Source organism: Siniperca chuatsi, linkage group LG10, assembly GCF_020085105.1.
Source record: "Siniperca chuatsi isolate FFG_IHB_CAS linkage group LG10, ASM2008510v1, whole genome shotgun sequence".
Classification (NCBI taxonomy): domain Eukaryota; kingdom Metazoa; phylum Chordata; class Actinopteri; order Centrarchiformes; family Sinipercidae; genus Siniperca; species Siniperca chuatsi.
The window spans coordinates 20,334,890-20,355,070 of record NC_058051.1 but is presented as its reverse complement, the minus strand read 5'-3'; the positions used below and the strand labels follow the sequence as shown (position 1 = coordinate 20,355,070).

The 20,181-nt window shown below is 41.4% G+C and overlaps 1 protein-coding gene across 4 annotated transcripts; it reads left to right on the top strand.

Annotated features, from left to right (window-relative positions):
* The first annotated feature begins 17 nt into the window (after window positions 1–17).
* LOC122883322 (DDB1- and CUL4-associated factor 1-like) lies at window positions 18–16,732 on the top strand. 4 transcript variants are annotated; one of them, XM_044211817.1, is made up of 25 exons: window positions 18–211; window positions 981–1,101; window positions 1,218–1,294; window positions 1,389–1,462; window positions 1,559–1,672; window positions 2,690–2,827; window positions 3,028–3,624; window positions 3,951–4,052; window positions 4,147–4,305; window positions 4,389–4,568; window positions 4,741–4,950; window positions 5,756–5,925; window positions 6,457–6,581; window positions 7,027–7,262; window positions 8,094–9,172; window positions 9,280–9,478; window positions 9,844–9,926; window positions 10,358–10,442; window positions 10,549–10,782; window positions 12,321–12,414; window positions 12,824–12,928; window positions 13,142–13,215; window positions 13,309–13,404; window positions 13,524–13,797; window positions 15,204–16,732. In XM_044211817.1, the coding sequence occupies exons 2-25, from the start codon at window positions 989–991 to the stop codon at window positions 15,257–15,259; spliced, it is 4,674 nt and encodes a 1,557-aa protein (XP_044067752.1). In that variant the 5' UTR covers window positions 18–211; window positions 981–988; the 3' UTR covers window positions 15,260–16,732. The 4 variants fall into 4 exon arrangements, with proteins under 4 accessions (XP_044067752.1, XP_044067753.1, XP_044067755.1 ...); XM_044211818.1 differs by having other exon boundaries at window positions 19–152; XM_044211820.1 differs by lacking the exon at window positions 18–211 and adding an exon at window positions 371–517.
* Window positions 16,733–20,181: the final 3,449 nt, after the last annotated feature.

Below are 20,181 nucleotides of genomic sequence, written 5' to 3'. Positions count from 1 at the left end.
GTCGCTTGTGAAATGACGTGGTGAACGTGTTCGCCATAATGATAATAAACCGTGAACACAAAGCTACAATAAAGCGAATTAAGCTTTGGCTGTGAAACGGTGATCGATACGTAGATATTCACATTGGAGCAATCACGTTTGGACTGATATCGGTGGGTACGAGTCCTGGTAAATTAGGTAAAACCGAAGAAGAACTGAGCGGAACAACGAGGTAAAGTTAGCATGCTAGCTAAGTAGCCAGGTTCACGTTACCTGTGATGCTGCAAGCTAATATCGTAGTGACAGGTTGCATGTGCACGCAGGCTTCGTTGGTCCGAGTATGATTTGAATCTGACACAGTAAGCTGTGCGTGTCTGGACAGCTCAGGCTTAATGTAAACTATAGCACTGAAATTCAGAAGTGACCACTTTAAGAGTGTTAATAGAGAGCTAAGTAAATCAGCTTCCTTGTTTAGCCACAGTCAAGCTAGCTAAATATCGCAACAGGCAGTGCTTTGAGTTTGCTGCTGCTTGGTACAGTAAGTATCGGGTATAAGTGAAGGTAGGAAAACATGTAAAGTGTTTGAGCTTTAATTGTGGTTCCCAGTGAAATCAGAAAAGATGCTAAGATATTTTATGCTAACTTGAAAAGTAATAGTTCTGCGCGTTTGACAGTTGCAGCCCCTGGAGGGCAGCTGCACCTGCACACCGTTATGTGACATTAGTGAAGCGATGGAGCGAATCTGCTTCTTCTCTGCTCTTTGTTCACCCGACTATAGCGAAATATATAATCTGAGTGTTTGAGTCAACTGAATTACAGTCATGCCCTTCTATGTTTTGCGTCTCGGTGGTGTTTTTGTTTACTTTTTATGATTATACGTCGCCACATACATCAGCATACTTTGTTATAGCCCTCAAGAGTTGCAGATAAGTGTGGACTGAATTGTAAAGAATGTATTAATAATGATATGACTACATATTAAGTGCATGCCATCCTGACAGGCTGCGCTATGGCGTCGGCATCTGCCAGTGTGGACTCCAAGGCAGAGCTGACTGCTCTACTGGAACAGTGGGAGAGGGAGCAACAAGGCAGCACACAGGAGCTGGTTAACATCATCACCAAGTAAGCAGTTATGCTTGTGTTTCTATAAAGTCTGTATGATAAGTTAGTTTCATAAGCTGTGTTTTGGTGGGTATGACTTAAAGATGGTAAATGTGTTGATGTGCTGTAACTTTAAGAATCTCCGAGCTCGTTGAGAAAGAGACAGAGGAGTACCACAAAGCGGACCCAGACCCTTTTGATGATCGACATCCTGGTATGAAAATAGAAAAAACCAGAACACATAATGGCAAGATTACTGGAGATGTAAATATCATGTATGTTTTTGACATTTCTCTCTTGGCCACTAGGGAGAGCTGATCCAGAATGCGTGTTAGGGCACCTGCTCAAGATCCTGTTCAAGAATGATGACTTTATGAACACAGTAAGAATGGATAGACTGAATGGATATTTTCATGCATAATAAGGGACTATTTTTAGCATCTGAGTCAGTAGGTAATTTTTTTTCTTCTCTTTGTAGCTGGTGAATAGCTATGTGATGACCAGCCGAGAATTTTCCCTCAATGCGGTAGCTTGTCGCCTGCTTCAGAACATCATGCCTGGATTGGAGACAGCTGTGGTCTTTCAGGAAAAGGTGGGTTATTTCTCAGTTCATGCGAAGATAACAGCATTTAGTCTTTTTCTCTGTTCTCTTGTTCAAACAATGTGTTTCATTTATTTCAGCTGTTATGTTGCCCTGTGATGTTCTTGTAGTTTTCCAGATGCATATCCAACATTCTGTGTTTAGTGGTTAAAGGTACATTAAGTGATACAGGTTTAATACAGGTTTACACGCCTTCTACTGGTAACATTATACATTTGTGTTTAGTGTGCTGATATAAATAATACAGTCAACGGTCACAACTACAAAGAGGAAGCTGCATAAAAAGGGAAGAGTTCTCATTTTGACTTCAGAATCAGAATCAGAAATACTTTATTGATCCCCGAGGGGAAACTCTTTTGTTACAGCAGCTCACTATCACGTCAGTGCACACAGGAATAGAAGTACTAAGCAAAAAATATAAGACACTATAATACAGGTCAGATAAATTAAGTACCAAGTGGGTAAAAGTATAAAATTAAAATAAGTGTAAAGTACAGACTTAAGAGGAAGATCTCTGTGATGTCACTCAGGCACACTTCTCTGTCTTTGCTTTTAAAGCAGTTAAAAATGGAATAGGGGAAGAAGTTAAAGGCAGGATGCTCAGGTAGCTGTTGAAAAACAGAGAAGGGTCATACAGTAAGATTTGAAAGCAAAGTTAGCACTGAGTCAATGGTGCTGAACAACAATCCTATCAAATTTAGATAACCAGAGACAACATCAGTTATTTTTAAATGTCATTTTTGTTTGTGGAGTCACAGTCCAGCCTGCTAGTTAGTTGCACTCTGACCACCGCTCTGTGACAGTTGACTTGTGGACATAATGTTTAAAGTTATACAAAAACCTACAGGATCAATACTTTTATTTGGAAGCCATCATACATTCTTATTTGACCAAAAAATGGGAACAAGTTGGGAATAATACAGTACTCAACATTTTTCTGATTAGGAAGCTGTTCATATTCTTGTTTCTAAATGCATTTCACCATTCCACTGTGTTTGTTCTTCTCAGGAGGGCATAGTTGAAAGGCTGTTTAAGTGGGCTCAGGAGGCCGAGCAGCCCCTCAGAATCTATGCCACAGGCTTGTTGGCCGGTGCTATGGAGAATCAGGATATTGCAGCCAACTACAGGGAGGAGAACTCTGTTTTGGTCAGTAGGGGACTCTGCTCTCTCAAATGTCAGTTTTATTTTAATGAATAATGTGAAAGTACACAGTGATAGACAAGGTATTACAACAACTGATAAAACAGTGTTGTCCCACAAACCATCAGAGCAATTTGCTTATCATCAGTAGGTGGTGTGAAGTAGCAACTTTCCATCAACTTGGTTTTCATGCTTTACCTTGACAGGTGCCTTTGATGCTGCATCGGTTGCGTGAGCTTCAGGATAAGGATGCTGAGAACAAAAGGGAAATCAAACGGCCCAGCCCCAGGAAGACTTTGAGTCAGCCTCTGCTACCTTTGGATGAGGAGACTATTGACGGAGGCTTTGAAGAGAAGCCCTTCACACTGGGCAGAAACGGAGCTGAAAGGGAGGGGACGGGGCCAGAAGAGGATGGCAAAATTCCCGTCTCAACCATGGAGCCTGAAAATGAGCTTTCGTTCCGTCTCAACACCCCTCATAAGACGAGCAGCCGCGCCAACTCAGCTGTTAAAACCATGATGAAACCCATGTCTGCCCCAGGTTCGCTGACTCACCAGGGCATGTCTGATGGCAGCAGTTACCTAAGAAGGAAGGCGGAGAGGGAGAGCGGTAGGACCTCAAAACAGAAGCTAAATTTCTCTTTGCCAGAGCCAGAGAGGAACTTCAGTGAGCTTTCCAACAGCAGCTGGTCTGAGATGAGCCCCTGGGTGATTGGCAACAACTATCATCTGTACCCTCTGACCCCAGAGATCGAGCAGAGGCTCATCCTGCAGTATCTCACACCTCTGGGAGAGTATCAGGAGGTTTGTCCATTACCATCAGCCTACATAGTGCTTTCTTTATCACTTTATGCTAGTTATGCATTCCCCTTGTCTTGTCACAGACTCTCCAGCAGATGTCAGTCTTCCTTAATTATGATTAAAGAAATTATTCTGTTCTGATACTATGAAAAAGTGGTTTTGAAGGGTCACCTCATGCATTTTCTGTTTATACAGGAAATTGTTAAAGACTAAAAGGCTTTTTTATGTTTAACATTGGTTCCAGCAACTAGCCATTTACAGTGTACCATAGTAAAGCAAATTAACATGATTTATGTGTTCTCAATGCCCATTCCTCCTTCTACCTGCAGCTGCTGGCGGTGTTCATGCAGATGGGAGCTCGTGAGCTGCTCATGCATTACATGGATCTAAAGCAGACCAATGATGTGCAGCTCACCTTTGAGGCTCTCAAGGTAAACGCTATCTCCTGTTGTCAACCCTCCATGGTGCCAAAACAAAAGGTCAAGCTCTTTATGCTCATTTCTCTACTTGTCACTCTTCTCGCAGTACCTGGCTTCTCTTCTGCTGCACAAGAAGTTTGCTGCAGAGTTTGTGGCTCATGGAGGAGTTCAGAAGTTGCTGGAAATCCCCAGGCCATCTATGGCTGCTACTGGAGTGTCTCTGTGCCTCTACTACCTTGCCTATAACCAGGACGCCATGGAAAGGGTACAAAACAGACACACATCATGCAAATACACAATGAAATCTAGTGCACATTTGTATTCATTGGTGTGTCCTCTCCTTTCCAGGTGTGCATGTTGCCCCACTCCATCCTGTCAGATGTGGTTGGTTACACGCTGTGGCTGCTGGAATGCTCACATGCGTCCGGCTGCTGCCACGCCACCATGTTCTTCTCCATCTCTTTTTCTTTCCGTGCCGTCCTCGATCTCTTTGACAAGCAGGACGGGCTCCGACGCCTCGTCAATCTGGTAGGACAAACCACATGTGATCGTACTGTAACCATGTCAGCTAAACCATCTGTGTTATTCATAAGAAATACGATATATTTCAAGAACTGATCAACTGAGCAGTCAATACAATAGCACAACATAACAGATGCCGATTGTGTACTAATGTGTGATATGAAACGACTGTTTTCAGATTAGCACACTGGAGATCCTGAACCCTGAGGACCAGGGAGCGCTGCTGAGTGATGATGAGATTTTCTCCAGCAGGCAGACGGCCAAGCACACCTGCATGGCCCTGCGCAGGTACTTTGAGGCCCATCTGGCAATCAAGGTGGAGCAGGTAAAGCAGTCCCTGCAGCGCACAGAGGGCGGTGCCCCCATTCACTCCCAACCCTACTATAAGGTACGCAGAGGACAAAGGATACGTGAGATTGACATTACTGAAGAATTTATTTATTAATGTAAACATTTTTGAATGTATTATACAGATGTTATGTTTAGTTGCTTTGTTTATGCTTTTGTTGTTATCTCTGCCAGGCGTAAGCCTGGAGGGGATCATGTGTATGTGTGTGTGTGTATCTGTCCGCAGCTAATCTCACATACTATTGGACCCATCAGCCTAATATTTATTTTTGCACATTTATGACTGTATGCTCAAGAACCTCTCACGGTTGCGGTAATTCACAATTTTTGAAAAACCTAAACTGCTCTGTTTAGTAAAGGGACAGTTCTCCCCCAAATTAAAAATACATATTTTTCCTCTAACCTGTACTGCTATTTATCCATCTAGATTGTTTTGGTGTGAGTTGCCGAGTTTTGGAGATATCAGCCATAGAGATGTCTGCATTTTTTGAATATAATGGAACCATATGGCACTCGGCTCGTGGTACTCCAAGTGCCAAAAAAATAAATTTGAAAAACTAAACAGCAATGTCTCTTTCCAGAAATCATGACCCAGTTACTCAAGATAATCCACAGATTTGTTGTGAGCAGCTTCATGCGGAACTATTTTCTTTCTACCGATAGTTCCTACATTAAACTGCTCACATCAATGTCTGAGCACCACAAGCCGAGTGCCATATAGACATTGGCGTGTTATTCACATGCCATTTGGCTGTACTCTACTGAGTGCACTCTTCTAGTTGTACATGAAATGCAAGCGTTTGCGTTCCTGTAGTGATCACTTGTGTTCTTGTCTCATTCCCCAGGCGGTCAGCTACAGCCGTGAGCAGGTGGTGGAAATGATGGAGTTTCTGATAGAGTACGGTCCACTCCGACTATACTGGGAACCAGCGGAGGTCTTTCACAAGCTGTCTTGTGTCCAGCTCCTCCTGCAGCTCATTTCCATTGCATGTGACTGGAGGACCTACTATGGCAGGTATTCAGACAGTAATTCTAATTTCTTCTTGCTTCATCTATTTCCTTTTCACATTTTCCATCCATCCATTTTCTACCGCTTGGTCCCGTTAGGGGTCGCGGGTGACTGGAGCCTATCCCAGTGACTTTGGGCCTTAGGCAGGGTACACCCTGGACAGTGGCCAACTCGTCGCAGGGCTAACACAGACACAGACAAGGACAGACAACCATTCACTCTCACATTCATTCAATACGGGCAATTTAGAGTTATCAATTAACCTACACATGCATGTCTTTGGACGGTGGGAGGAAGCCGGAGAACCCGGAGAGAACCCACGGTAACACGGGGAGGACATGCAGACTCCACCCAGAGAGATTGTGTGATGTTGGTCTGGTCCTTATTGGGAGGCAGGAGCTTTAGCCGCTCTGCCACCGTGCACCCCTTTTCACATTTTTATTATTATTATTATTTTTTTAATAAAAAGAGCATTTCACACTTCCAGTTAGTGACTTGTGATGTTGTGATGTAGTGATTGTTTTTCTTTCCCTGTAGGAGCGATACAGTGCGTTATGCCCTCGACATCCTGAGTATCCTCACAGTTGTTCCAAAGACCCAGCTGCTGTTGTCTGAGGCTGTTGCTGTGCTTGATGAGGGGGGATCCACTGTTTCCACTGTTGGTAGGTGTTATCAGAGTGTGATGCCATTTCAGCCAAGGTCCATCTATCAAAACATTACTTTGAAAAATTGAGAAATTGAATAGATTTCAGTTTTTAATCAGACACTCTTAAAAAGTCACTGTTAATATGTTTACTCTTAAGTGTTTATATGAAACAACAATGTAAAGCTACTTGTATACAGCCAATAGTCACTAACATGCAGCATGGGATACAGTATGTTGTGTTAGCAGCTGTTATTGTAAGATTTCTTGCATGAAGTTGAGCAGTTGCTTTTTGGAAATGTAGTGCAGTAAAATTCAAATTATTATTCTTCTCTACAGGATGTAGTATGTGTTTTTGTTTATTTCATACAACCTGTACCCAGCTCTTCTGAGAGATGGCACAACTCCAAGTATTATTTTTCTGCAAGGTTTTTCATTTAATTGTTTGTTTTTTTTCCTCTCAGGGATGAGTATAGTCCTGGCAGTGGCAGAGGGAGAGGTGTTTGTAAATGATGCAGAGATTCAGAAGTCCGCTTTGCAGGTTGTCATCAACTGCGTCTGTGCTCCAGACAAACGCATGTCCAGCATTGGCAAGTTCATCGCAGGCACCCCTCGTCGCCGCCTGCCTCAGCAGACCAAAGCCAGCGAGAGTGTGCTCACCAAGATGTGGAATGTGGTGCAGTCCAACAATGGCATAAAGGTAGAGTTAACTTACGTGATTGTTGTGACTTTTGTGATCTTTATTTTTTTAAGGCTGTACTTTATAAAAAAAAAAAATGTAAAGCATTGACAAAAGGTCAAAAGTTATTCCAGTCATTCTGTAAAACAGGATGTTTAAAATAGGGGCAGAGGCTGAAATTTTGAGACGTATTTATGCATCGTGACAGGTGCTGCTAAGTGCTGCAGTGGTAAATGGATTGGATTTATTTAGTGCCTTTATCTTGGGAACAGTGCACACTTTTTAACACTTTTTAAAGCCTCACATTCACCCAAGGCACAGACCTGCACAGCAGAAGATTTGGGGTTCAATGTGTCACTTACAGACACTTCAACATGCAGTTGGGACATTGCAGAAGGAATGCTGGCCAGACATTATGACATGCTAATTCACAGGCAGCAAGAAAAATATTTTGCTGTGGCATTCATGTCAGGTTGTAAAATTGGGATTAAGAAGACAACCATTGTGCAAAGAGGCTCCAACTACACTTGGATTTGGTGATGTAAACATAAAACATGCCACAAACATTGGAACATGTATGTAAGTGTTTTGGTGGTTCTGTAAAAATGTTTTGCTCAAACACATGTTTTATCATCAAAGCCAAATCTTTGTATAAAAGTGGGTCCTGTGTTTCCTAGGATAAATAAGATAGCAAAGGAGGCACTGAAGCATCTTTCCTTAGCATTTAGAGAATTTGTCCACCTCCTATCATGGCTGCAACTCAGTTGGGAGCCTTCCTAAAAAAAACCTTTCAAATATGTCCTTGGTTCTGTCAGCCATTGTGTTAACTTCTATTCTGCGTCTGTCCTGTAGGTGCTGCTGTCCCTGCTGACGGTGAAGATGCCCATTACAGATGCGGATCAGATCCGAGCTCTGGCCTGTAAAGCTCTGGTGGGTCTGTCTCGCTCCAGCTCCGTCAGACAGATCATCAGCAAGCTGCCTTTGTTCAGTAGCGGACACATCCAGCAGCTCATGAAGGAGCCTGTGCTCCAGGACAAACGCAGCGAACATGTCAAGTTTTGTAAGTTTGCAGCTGAGCTGATAGAAAGGATCTCTGGGAAACCGTTGCTGATTGGTACGGACGTGTCTCTGGCATGGCTGCAGAGGGCCAGTGTGGTCGCTCAGTCCAGGATCTCCTTCCCTGAGAAGGAGCTGCTGCTGCTTATTAGGAACCACCTTGTGGCCAAAGGCCTTCATGACACAGCTACAACACTCACCAAGGAGGCAGATCTCCCGATGGCATGTCTGTCTCATTCTTCACATTCAACTTCTTCTTCTTTCCCTCCTGTTGCTCCTCCCCTACCTGCCTCCCCTGTTGCTACTCTGCCCCGCACCCCACGGCTGGCCAACGGTGTTGGGTCAAGACTCGCAAACCATCCCTCTCATTCATCCACCCCAGGATCCAGCAATCCACAAACGCGTCCCTCTACATCACAACCCACTGGGTCTTCTTCTACTGTTTTCCCCTCAACGTCTGTCCCCCACTGCAGCAATGGCTCCCCACTGATTGGACGAATCGTTTTTTCTCGTGAACGGCAAGCGGGGTGCGGTACGGTAAGCTGCAAGAAACCTCGGGTCCTGAGGCAGAAGTCTGACCATGGGGCCTTCAGCCAGAGTCCAGCCATGAAGAAGCAGTTTGACAGGCACCTGCCCTCCCCTCCTGCATTAGACAGCATCATCACAGAGTACCTGAGGGAACAGCATGCACGCTGTAAAAACCCTGTGGCAACATGCCCGCCTTTCTCTCTCTTCACCCCCCATCAATGCCCCGAGCCCAAACAGAGACGCCAAGCACCCATCAACTTTACATCCCGACACATACGGAGGGTTATATATCCTAAATACGGAGGAGTAGATGGCGGCTGCTTTGACAGACATCTCATCTTCAGCAGGTCGGTAGCTTTGTTAGATTCATGTTTCCTTCCATGAACACAAACTGGGGAATACTTGACCATCCTCCACAGCCATTTCTCAACCTTCTTTATTTTCCATTTCCCAGGTTCCGTCCCATCTCAGTGTTCAGGGAGGCAGACGAGGATGAGAGTGGATTCATGTGTTGTGCCTTCTCGGCTCGCGAGCGGTTCCTGATGCTCGGGACTTGCACAGGGCAGCTCAAACTCTACAATGTGTTTACAGGCCAGGAGGAAGCCAGCTACAGCTGTCACAGTTCAGCCATCACTCACCTGGAGCCCTCACGGGTCCGTAGAGAAAGCTACTAGTATATAAAAATGTTGTGCTTTGTCTTGCTGTTGTTGCTGAATATACTCTTACATGTAAGATATTTAAAGTCCCTCTCTACTGGAAAATGTGTTTTGCAAATTGTTATTTTACTTGCATGTCTGACGTGTGTGTACAAGCAGGATTTTGTGACTATTTTGGAAGTTCAAATCATGGTCCAATATGCAACTTACACAAGATATCATTTTAAGAATTTCTAACTAGATGATTGCACTTTTTTTGTTGAAAAACCATACCTGATACAAATAATTTTTCTTAGAGTATGTTTATATGTCTTAAAACATGTATGGAGGGGATCTTTAACCATCATATTTTGTATTTTTAGGATGGCTCTCTACTCTTAACGTCAGCCTCTTGGAGTTACCCTCTGTCTGCACTGTGGGGCATGAAATCAGTGTTCATCATGAAGTAAGTGATGTTTGCACAAGAGACTGAAATATTGAAACATTTGGAGTGCAAAATTGCCAGAGGACTATCGATCAACAGTACAATTGAGCCTGTCTGTGATCCCTCTGCCTCCATGTATGTGGTCTTCTTTGCCCAGTGATACAGCAGCTTTATGCTGTCAAAAGAGGGAGCTGCCGAAAGGAGATGACATGCTGTTTAATTATGCACACGAACAGCCTGAGGGCTACAGTCTTCAGTTCATGGGACACAAGCACTTGGCTTCATTCATCTGCACAGTTTAACTTAAGGCAATACTGGGACTCAGCCGATGGATTCCTATTTGTTCTACAATGTCTTTAAGCAATTATAAGTTTTAAATAGCTCAGCTTTTATACTCACACTGGCTCCATGTTTTAGATTAAATGTTGAAATGTTGCTCTTGTTGTCTTCAGGCATTCCTTTCTGGGTGACCATTACGTGGAGTTCAGTAAGCTTTCACAAGATCGTGTCATTGGGACTAAGGAACATATAGCACGAGTAAGCATGTCAGCACATTTGGAACATGATGATATGAAATGATAAATAATAGAAAACCTTTACCCATCAATGGTGAATGCTTACTTTCAGCTCTTGTCTTTGCCAGATTTATGACATCCAAACAGGTCAGGTAATGCTGACTCTAAACAACCCAGACCTGGCTAACAACTACAAGAGGAACTGTGCCACCTTTAACCCGACAGATGACCTGGTACTGAATGACGGCGTGCTGTGGGATGTGCGTACGGCTCAGGCCATCCACAAGTTTGACAAGTTCAACATGAACATCAGCGGTGTGTTCCATCCCAACAGCTTGGAGGTCATCATAAACACAGAAATTGTATCCTTGAGACTTCAATACTTGGTTTGATAAGAGTACAGTAGGAGTTAGCTTTTGTTTTTTCTGTTGATGGCAAGACACCTATTTACTGGGGAGTAAAGTGAAACCCAAACTCATCCCTTTTCTCTTCAAACAAGACTAATAGTCTACAGCCCTGCAAGTGGCTCTGTGAGGCTGTACTTAGGCATTGTGCACTTTGATCTAAATGGTAACGTTGACATGCTAACATCCTCACAATGACAATTTTAACATGTTTAGCAGGTATAATGTTCACCATCTTAGTTTAGCGTGTTAGCATGCTAACATTTGCTAAGTAGCACAAAACACAAAGTAGACTGAGGCTGATGGGACAGTCATGAGTCATTAGAGCCATGCTGCTAGCATAGCTAAAAATGTAGAATAAGCCGTTTATATCTACATAGGGAGCAGTGAGGTGGCCATGTTGTGCCTTTAAAGGCCCAGTGTGTAACATTAATGCCCGGACTCCACCGGTCACGGCTCTATAACGTTGCGTCTGGAAGCCGGTTTTGTTCCAGCGTTCAGAAGCAGAGCGGTTTGCCTGCTTTGGTCCTTTTTCCTTGACTTTTGTGCTTCCACCATGGGTAAATTGGCTACGTATAGTTAAATGGTTTCTTTTTTTGTCTGTTTTAGTTGTGTGTGTTTTTTTTTTTTTGATATACGATCGGGAGTCTGCACGGGGTGTTTTATTTTAAAAATTGACCAGATTCTCTATGCCGTTTCTGTGTCTGATTTCCTGCCCGGTTCGCTGCTCTGGGTAGCTTGACATGGCTTCCGTCATAAGCATAGTTAGACTATGCTTATGATGGCCGCGATCAGCTCCAGCGGCCGCGTCGCATCCAGAATGGGACTCAGCCTTGCCTGGTGGAATCCAGGCTTTAGGAGGAGCTATTGGCAGAAATTGAATATAGTATTTATAAGTATGTTTTAATTAGTGTTTAATCGGCTGAAAATAAAGCTAAAACCTTTAGAATAAGCCCTTTATATCTACAGAGGGAGCGGGTCCCCTTCCACGGAGGCCACCATGTTTCTACAGTAACCCAGAACGGACACACTGGCTCTAGATAGGGCCTTTCGTGTTTTCCGAGAGTTTCGAGGCCACCGTAGTTTATCCTACACGCTTGGAGGGGGAGGATGATGCCAGCGCTATTCAAATGGTTGCAAACTGCAATTTCACCACTAGATGCCACTAAATCCTACACAGTGGACCCTTAAGAGACCCAGGTACAGTCTTCTTAATTAATTGCTTAAATTAATTACAGCTAAAATTGATACAGAGGAACATTTCATAAATCCGACCAGGACAAAAAACAGATTGTATCAGTGTTTAAATTTGTAGTCGCTCCAGTGATGGTATGACTATTGAGCTTTTATTTCACTACTAAACATTAAATATTTATTGCACTGAAAATTGATTTTACTACCCTGGGGATAGTTTTAATCGCTGTGTAATTAAATTTGTAGCAGATTTAGTTGATACAAATTAAAAAGAATGTCATGGTCCTTAGTTGGAGTTTCAGTGGGATCTGCGGACCTTCCACCTCCTCCACACAGTTCCCGCTCTGGACCAGTGCAGAATAGTCTTCAACAACAACGGCACTGTCATCTATGGAGGTAAATACAGAAGCCGCTGCATGATGGGCAATGTAGAACATTTGGCATCAAGCCTACAATTCACTCCACAGTCAGTGCAAGTGTATGAAAGGTGTGTTTGAGTGAAAGGCTGGTAATTGTGAGCCTATGTGTTTAAAGAGAGGTGTGAACAGAGTGTGTGTGTGTGTGCGCGCGCTTGATACCACAGTCACTCAGAGCCATATGGGCAGAAGGCTCAGTGTTGGACTGGCAACAGACAGAACCAGCTGGTTAACGGCATCTCACAGGAAGAACCATGGGCATGCTGTAATGGCTCTGCCCATACAACGACCACTTGAACCTCTCAGGAGCCCAAATCACGGCTAACCAGCTCGCTATGCACAATTTTTATTTCCTCTCTCACTCACACTGTGGCTCTTTGCTTTTGCAGCAATGTTGCAGGCTGATGATGAAGACGACATGATGGAGATGCAGATGAAAAGTCCGTTTGGTTCATCGTTCAGGACCTTTAATGCCACAGACTACAAACCAATTGGTAAGGCTTCCTGCCCTCACCTCACTTTAACTGATGTTTCCATCCAAGTCTCTCATGGTAATTAAGGGGCTTTGCCCGGAGACGCTTTTTTGTTCTACTTGTGAGTATAAATTATACCCTATAGTAGTTGGTAATCATGTTTAATTACTGTAATATTTATCGGAATATTTTCAGAGATTGACTTCTGATGCATGTTCCTTGCTCTCTTCTCAGCCACTATTGATGTCAAGAGGAATATATTTGACCTTTGCACTGATACCAAAGATTGCTACCTAGCTGTAATTGAGGTAAATTGTTTTTGCTAAAGGTTGTGATAATTTATGTATCTTTTAAAATATAGGAAAGAATTTAATTTCCTTTTCCTCCTGCCTGTCCCGTAGAACCAAGACTCTGTAAACACTGACACAGTGTGTAGGCTGTATGAAGTTGGCCGGCAGAGACTTGCAGAGGAAGAGGAGGAGGATGAGGAAGATCAGGTTCTAACTTTGTTCTTTTCATTTGGATATTGCAGTGCCTCTTTGGTTCCTTTTAGGCAGAGATAAAAAATTTACTGTAATTTACCTTTTATTTTTTATTTTTGTCATCTGTGCACCAGGAGGATGAAGATCAGGAGGAAGATGATGATGATGACGAGGATTCAGACGATGATGTCGATACAGATCCCCTTATCGCCGAGCTAGAGAATGAGAACGGCGGAGAGGATGAGGACGAAGAAGAGGAGGATGATGGTAATGATGAATTCTCTCCCTCTGATGAAGAGGTGGCACGTCTTCTCGAGGAGGATGTCGACGTTGGAGATGACGACGATGAGGATGACAATGACGATGATGACTCTGATAATGACGATGTTGATCTGGATGCCGACAATGGTGAGTAGCGCTTCAAGTGAACTATGTGAGGGTGTCTACAGGTCCTTATAAAGTCTAGTTTAATTGTCTGGGCCCTGTTCTTCGTAAACAAGTTAGCTTGATTTGACTGTAGATGATCTGACACAAGTCAGGATTTTTCAGTTCTACAAAGCTAGCTTAAAAGTTACCTGCAGATGTTGTCAGATCAACAAGTCCTTAAGCCCAAACCTGCAAAAGTGCATGATTATTCACAGTTAGTAAAGAGTTTTTTAGGGTAAACCCCATACATTAAGTCATTTTCAGTCAGACACAAATGACTCCTTTCCTTTGAGGGATGATGATTTTAGATGAAAACCTGTATGTTCTTGAGAAACTCTTACAAACTGTTGGTGTAATTTTATATTTATATATATATATATATATATATATATATATATATATATATATATATATATATATAATATAATATAATGATAAAATACACAACAACATAAAATAGGTACCCTTAAAAAAGAGGCAACCCTAAAACAAAAGACATGAACTTGAAATGAAAAAAAACCCATGACATTTAACTATGACATTATGATGGGGGTACAGACTGGATCACGTGGATTTAAACAATCAATTAATGTTAAACTGGAATAAGTTTATGAACTAAAGGTTAATTATTTTGTGTACCAAACACTATTTACTGAAACTTGGCCATGCAAAATTGTTGTTGATATATAGTTGAAGTGTGGAAACTAAAAACACTTTGAAGAGCACAATGTATACAAACAATAATGCAAGAACACATAAAATGAGACTTATGTCCATGAATCTGTTGCCCAAGTGCATGCTGGGAGGTTTCCCAACATACCTACCTCATGTAAGTGCAATCATATGATCAGCTCCCAGCCAATTATATTAATACTGATCATGGTATCTCTCTCCTCATGTTGCCATTATTTCAAAATAAGAGTGCACTAATGATAACTTCATCCAAGATTAACAAATCAATCATCTATCTGCGCTCAAAGAACCCACTTAGCTGGGTAAGAATTAACTGGATCCTTTAGGCTGGTAGGAGCGTGTTAGCCTGGATAAGTTAAGCTACATTTTAAGAATGGGGCCCTGATCTGCAGTTTGACGTAACATGGAAGATGTTTGGTCCAGTTTCTGTGTTTTCATGCTTGTCTGATCACTGTGAAGAAATGTTGTCTTTCTCACTGGAATTTAAAAACTGCTGTCTTGGTTTATTCCAGACGTTGCGAGAATGACAGAGGAAGCATGAATTTGAGAGAAAAAAATGGATGTAGTGCTCTTTCACATTTTGCCAGAGCTGCTTTGTTTTTGCCATTTTGGCAGTTTTACTCCTTACCCACTGACCTATGCAGTATCAAGTGTCTGTATACCCACATTTTTGTATTTGTCTATCGCACAAACAGACAGCTCCGACAACTCTGACCTTGAGGATGACATCATCCTATCCCTGAATGAGTGAGGAGCCATTGGCATCTGGGACAGAGGAACCGGACAACATGTCAAGGCTTCTGCCTCATAGACATTTGAGCTGCAGAACGGGAGGCAAGAAAAGAGGATAATATCAGCAGATAAGGAGGGAGATAACGTGGAGCACTGCCAGTTTGAAACAGTAGGTGTCTGCACAGTGTGTCAGGACCAAGGAAGAACAATCGCACAGAGATGGAGGGAGAGGGAGGAGAGAACCAATGCACACAAATTGACTTACTGGTGGGCAAAAATGATTGTATATGATATAGTTTTATAAAACAAAACTGGGCTTGATGATGAGCAAAATGTCAGTGTGTAGATGCAGTGAAGAAAAGTTTTATATTTTATCACATTTACGGCTCTTTAAATGAGCCTCTTCATTTGGTATTGATTCACTCACTTTGTAAGCCTCTGTTTGGTCACAGATTAGTGTTTGTAGAGGAAAAGGCTTACATTGCAGGGCTGTGCGTCTGCATTTGTGTGGCAAAGGATACAATGCTCTCTCAAGCTTGTATTTTACCAGACCGCCTGGAATAATCACCAAAAAGTACAAAAGTATTGAATTAGGCAGCTAATGTAATGCACAAACATGTTGCTGATGGTTCATCGAGCGTCAAACCCACCTTCAGGTTTTACTTTTAAAATATACCACCAAAATGACCAAAACGCCACATGCAGCGGTGCCATTCGTGAACATCGCCTCCTGATTTCATTATATAAGTAGAGAAATTAAATCAGCTCTGTGCTCTTGAATTGCTGAAGAAACCACAAATAGTGTGGACACTGTAACAAAACTATTGACACACCTGCTCACTTTCAGCACATGGCAGACATATAGAGGCTTGTACAGCTCTCTACCATTGTGCTATTTTACACCCCTTTATTGAGCCACGCAAAGATTTGTGTTTAGTGGATGTTTCTGAAAAAGATTACAGGGCTTTTTGCTATTGATAACTTTACAAATCCAATCGTACAGTGAAAATTTGACTTAATTTTACGTTGGAAAACTGAGAATTTATCACAGTCACTTTGGTTCAGGACTGATAACATAGTAAACCTCATCCCCTGGAAACAAATTATCTTGCTAAATTTTTTCAAACCCGAGCAGCACTCCATCCAGACTGTTTTGTGACTTGTCTTGCTAAATCTTGAAAGAGAGCTTAGAAACACTGGAAATAAAAGTTGGTGGTAAAATTCAGCAAAAATATTTTCATTTCAAATTGAAGTTTCCTCTGATGGAATGATGGGAGGCTTCAAACTCTCCACATTGTGAAAACAAATGCCTTGTACTTGCACACTTTTTGAAACCAGTGCAAACATTTCATGATTTTTCTCATGTTTTTGCCTTGTATCTATTCATTTTTCTTTTCCATAAGGAGACTTTTATGTTGACTTTCTTTAGACAGTTTATGTACAGCTTGTATGTATCTAAAGTATTTTTACTATAAATAAAGCCGCAAAATTAGTTTTTTGGGCTTCTTTAATGAAGTGTGAATGATGCTTGCAGGCAGTAGACATTTAATAAGCTCTTAGTAGCAGAGATGTCTTAAACATTTGTGGCTCTTGAAAGGAAGAATGCAGGAGTGCATGCTGAAACCAGTGCCAATTAAAAGGCCAATTAACACACAAACTTTATTGTTACATCGGGTCACCTGCAAGCAAGGAGCTCCTGAAGGGAACCTTTAAGTAAATCTTTTGAACTGTAGGAAACTTACCTTTGGTTTGATAGAAAATCATTGATCTCTACTGATGGTCTCACATCAGCCTCCCTCTCAATAATCATGGAGGTACCATCATGTTTTGTGCCATTTACAATCTACATATATTATTATTCCAACACAGACTTATAATATCCATTTTTATGCAGATGATACAGTCTAGATTTCTTTAACGTTCTTCAGACATCTCTGCATAACCTCAAACTGAAATTGAAGTTGTTCAATCTTATAAGTATCTGGGAATTTGGTTAGATAGCAGTCTTACTTTTCATCCTCATGTGGAACAGCTGGCACAGAATCTGAAGATAAAAATGGGTTTCTTATATCGGATTAAAGTGTGTTTTTCTCTTGATGACAAGAAAACCATTGTGCAGTCCACCATCACATCTGTGTTCGACTATGGAGATATCCTGTACTTTCATACTGCTTATTCCACCTCACTAGCAACAAGAAGAGAACTACACACTAATGCTGTTGTTTGTAAATGTAGCCTACTAAAGCTGCCTCAGTATATCACATCTTTTCTCAAATAGAAAACTACTGTTCATCAGACCAGGACCGGCTAACTCTTGATACCTTACGAGTAAATACTGAACTGGAACTGCCTTCCAGTACTTGGCACCATATAAATGGAATGAATTACAAAGGATTTGAAAGTCTGGTCCAATTGGATGAATTTAACTTTCACATTTTGGCCTTTTTAGAGATGTCTGTGATTGTTTCTGATGCTGTTTGTATGTGCTTGGGTGTGACTGGCAGTGTTTCGTTGTGTTTCTTATCTCTATTTTATTTCTCCTGCTGCACTCAGGTCTCTCTTGCAAAATAGATATACCTCAATAAATAAAGGTTATGATAATATGTTAATTCTGTCAACCGACCAAAAATCATAATCTACTTATAAGTAAAGTTAGTTTTGTACAATTATTTTGATGTCCAGTGAGATGAGATTACAGTTTTCCAGGCTGCTTTTAAGTGAGAGAAACTATGCAGGAAATAGAGCTAGTAGACAACCTGCAAGGGAAAGTGTGCATTTGCATTAAGAATGAGCTGCAGCTAAATTAAGATATGTATATTAGTCATATATTAGTTATGCTTTACATTTGTTGCATGTGAATAATCACATCTTTATTGCCCTTAAAGTGTTTATATGCCTTATATTTTCCATAATGTGACATTACTCAGTTCTCTTGATTGTTAAATTGTGCATGCAGGGATTTGCCACTAAATTTTCCTGTGGCCTCCCCCACAGTTAATAATAGAACACATTAAAATAGTCACCAGAACCACATTAAGAAGGATCAAAAAAGTCTTCTAAATCATGTGTGTGTCTGCACAGGCACGTGTGTGTTCATGTGTACAGACAGATTATTTGTACAGGGAGCACAAAGTGCATGAAATCTATGATCCCGAGGACGGTAAAGAAATGAGAATGTGTGTGTTTGTGTGAAGGCAGGTGATGGATGAGTTGGTAGGACATGCTTCTTATTACCTCCTCGGCTGGCTCTTATTGTCTGCTGGCTTTGGGAGTGTTGAAACAGATAGCAGCACTCACTGTATTAGGCAATCCCTGTTTGCAGTGGACCTGTGTCTCATCCTCACAGTGCTGCTGCATCGGAGCTAAACGTAGCCACTGCTCTTCCCAAGCTGGACAAGTAAAATTTTGTCAGAAAAATTATAAGTGCATGAGGCATTTTTCAAATCATTTATCATTTAAAATGTCCTTTGTGACAGGTTTTTACAATTTTGAGCAAGTATGGTGGAAGATTACAATTTGTTCTATTTTATTTTTTTCCTCAAATGTTTATTAGCTGGGATGCATAGTTAGTTTATAAAACGCCCCATACTCCTCCGGCTTTATGTATGTGATTGGAACACCGCCCACAGTATCCACTTGAAGTTATAGACAGATGGGAGTCAGTCACAGCGTCGCTATGATGGAGAGAAATTACCCTGCTGAATACTGCCCTCCCTCCCACACTACAACAAACTCACTGTACGCTCAATATTCACCAAATCACTCTATTTTTCTACTCATGATTGCCTTGTCTATAGGACAAGACAGTTTAGTGCACTGAAATGAGCAGTGGGTGAGATACCGTATGACAAAGATTTTTGGGATGAATACTGTATATTCATCTGGTTTAAAACATCAACTCTTAAAAATGTGTTTTCCTCTCACAACATGCTGATGTTTAAATGTTCAAGTAAAGGTCTTGGTGAGACAGCTTGGCAGTGGAACATCTTCCTGGCAAAGCATCAACAGTGTTCCTGAAATGTTCACAAGTGTCAGGCTGTGTTTATTGAGTATGTTCTGTTCTGTACTGTGGCTTAAAGTCTTCTGCCCTTCAGCCATACTGAAATAATTAAAAGGTCATATTGGTGGATTTACGTAGACTGTTAACTCCACTGATCTGAAGCTTCACAGCAAAGTAATGTGCATAGTGTTCATCATTACCCCACAGACTATTTTAACAGCAGCGACTCACGTCATGATAAACCGCCGTGCCATAAAGTCAATCCACACGTTATCTGAAGTCTCAACTAAATTCATTGCATCACATAAACGTCATACATTACAATGTGCAGTTTGAGGTTTATGTTTAATTATGGTTTTTGAAACCTGGAGGCAATTTACTTTCTAGAATAAAAAAACACATGGTGGGTATTTTATAGGCCGATTACAGTATTTTCTTGACTCAATATATTTAAATTGGACTTGTATTCAGTCATCAGCCATCAAAAGATTAACAAGTAAGTAAATAAATATAGTTTAGTACTATTTCCCCACCAGAGTTTTGTTCCCAGCAGTGTGGAGGCTTTGAGCAACAACAGCATTGAGACCTTCATGTGTAGAAATCAAATTTACAGAAAATATAATTGAACAGTTAACTATAAATAAAATATATTAAATAAAATTACAATTTGAGGGACTGAACTCACCACTTGATATGAATTCAGTTACATCTACAGATTCTACTTTATAAAATTATAATTTGCAAGAAGAAAACCTTCGTTTTATTTTTGTGTTGCTGTTGCAAATAACAACTCAGTCCAAAGTCCCAAGTCATATCCATAAATCTGTTTTACATTCATCTACAACATGAAGCTGTGATCAAGCATAAGTCATGGGTGAATAAATAACAACACTAAATTTTCAGATTCCATAATTTATTTTATGTGAATAGCATCTATAAAT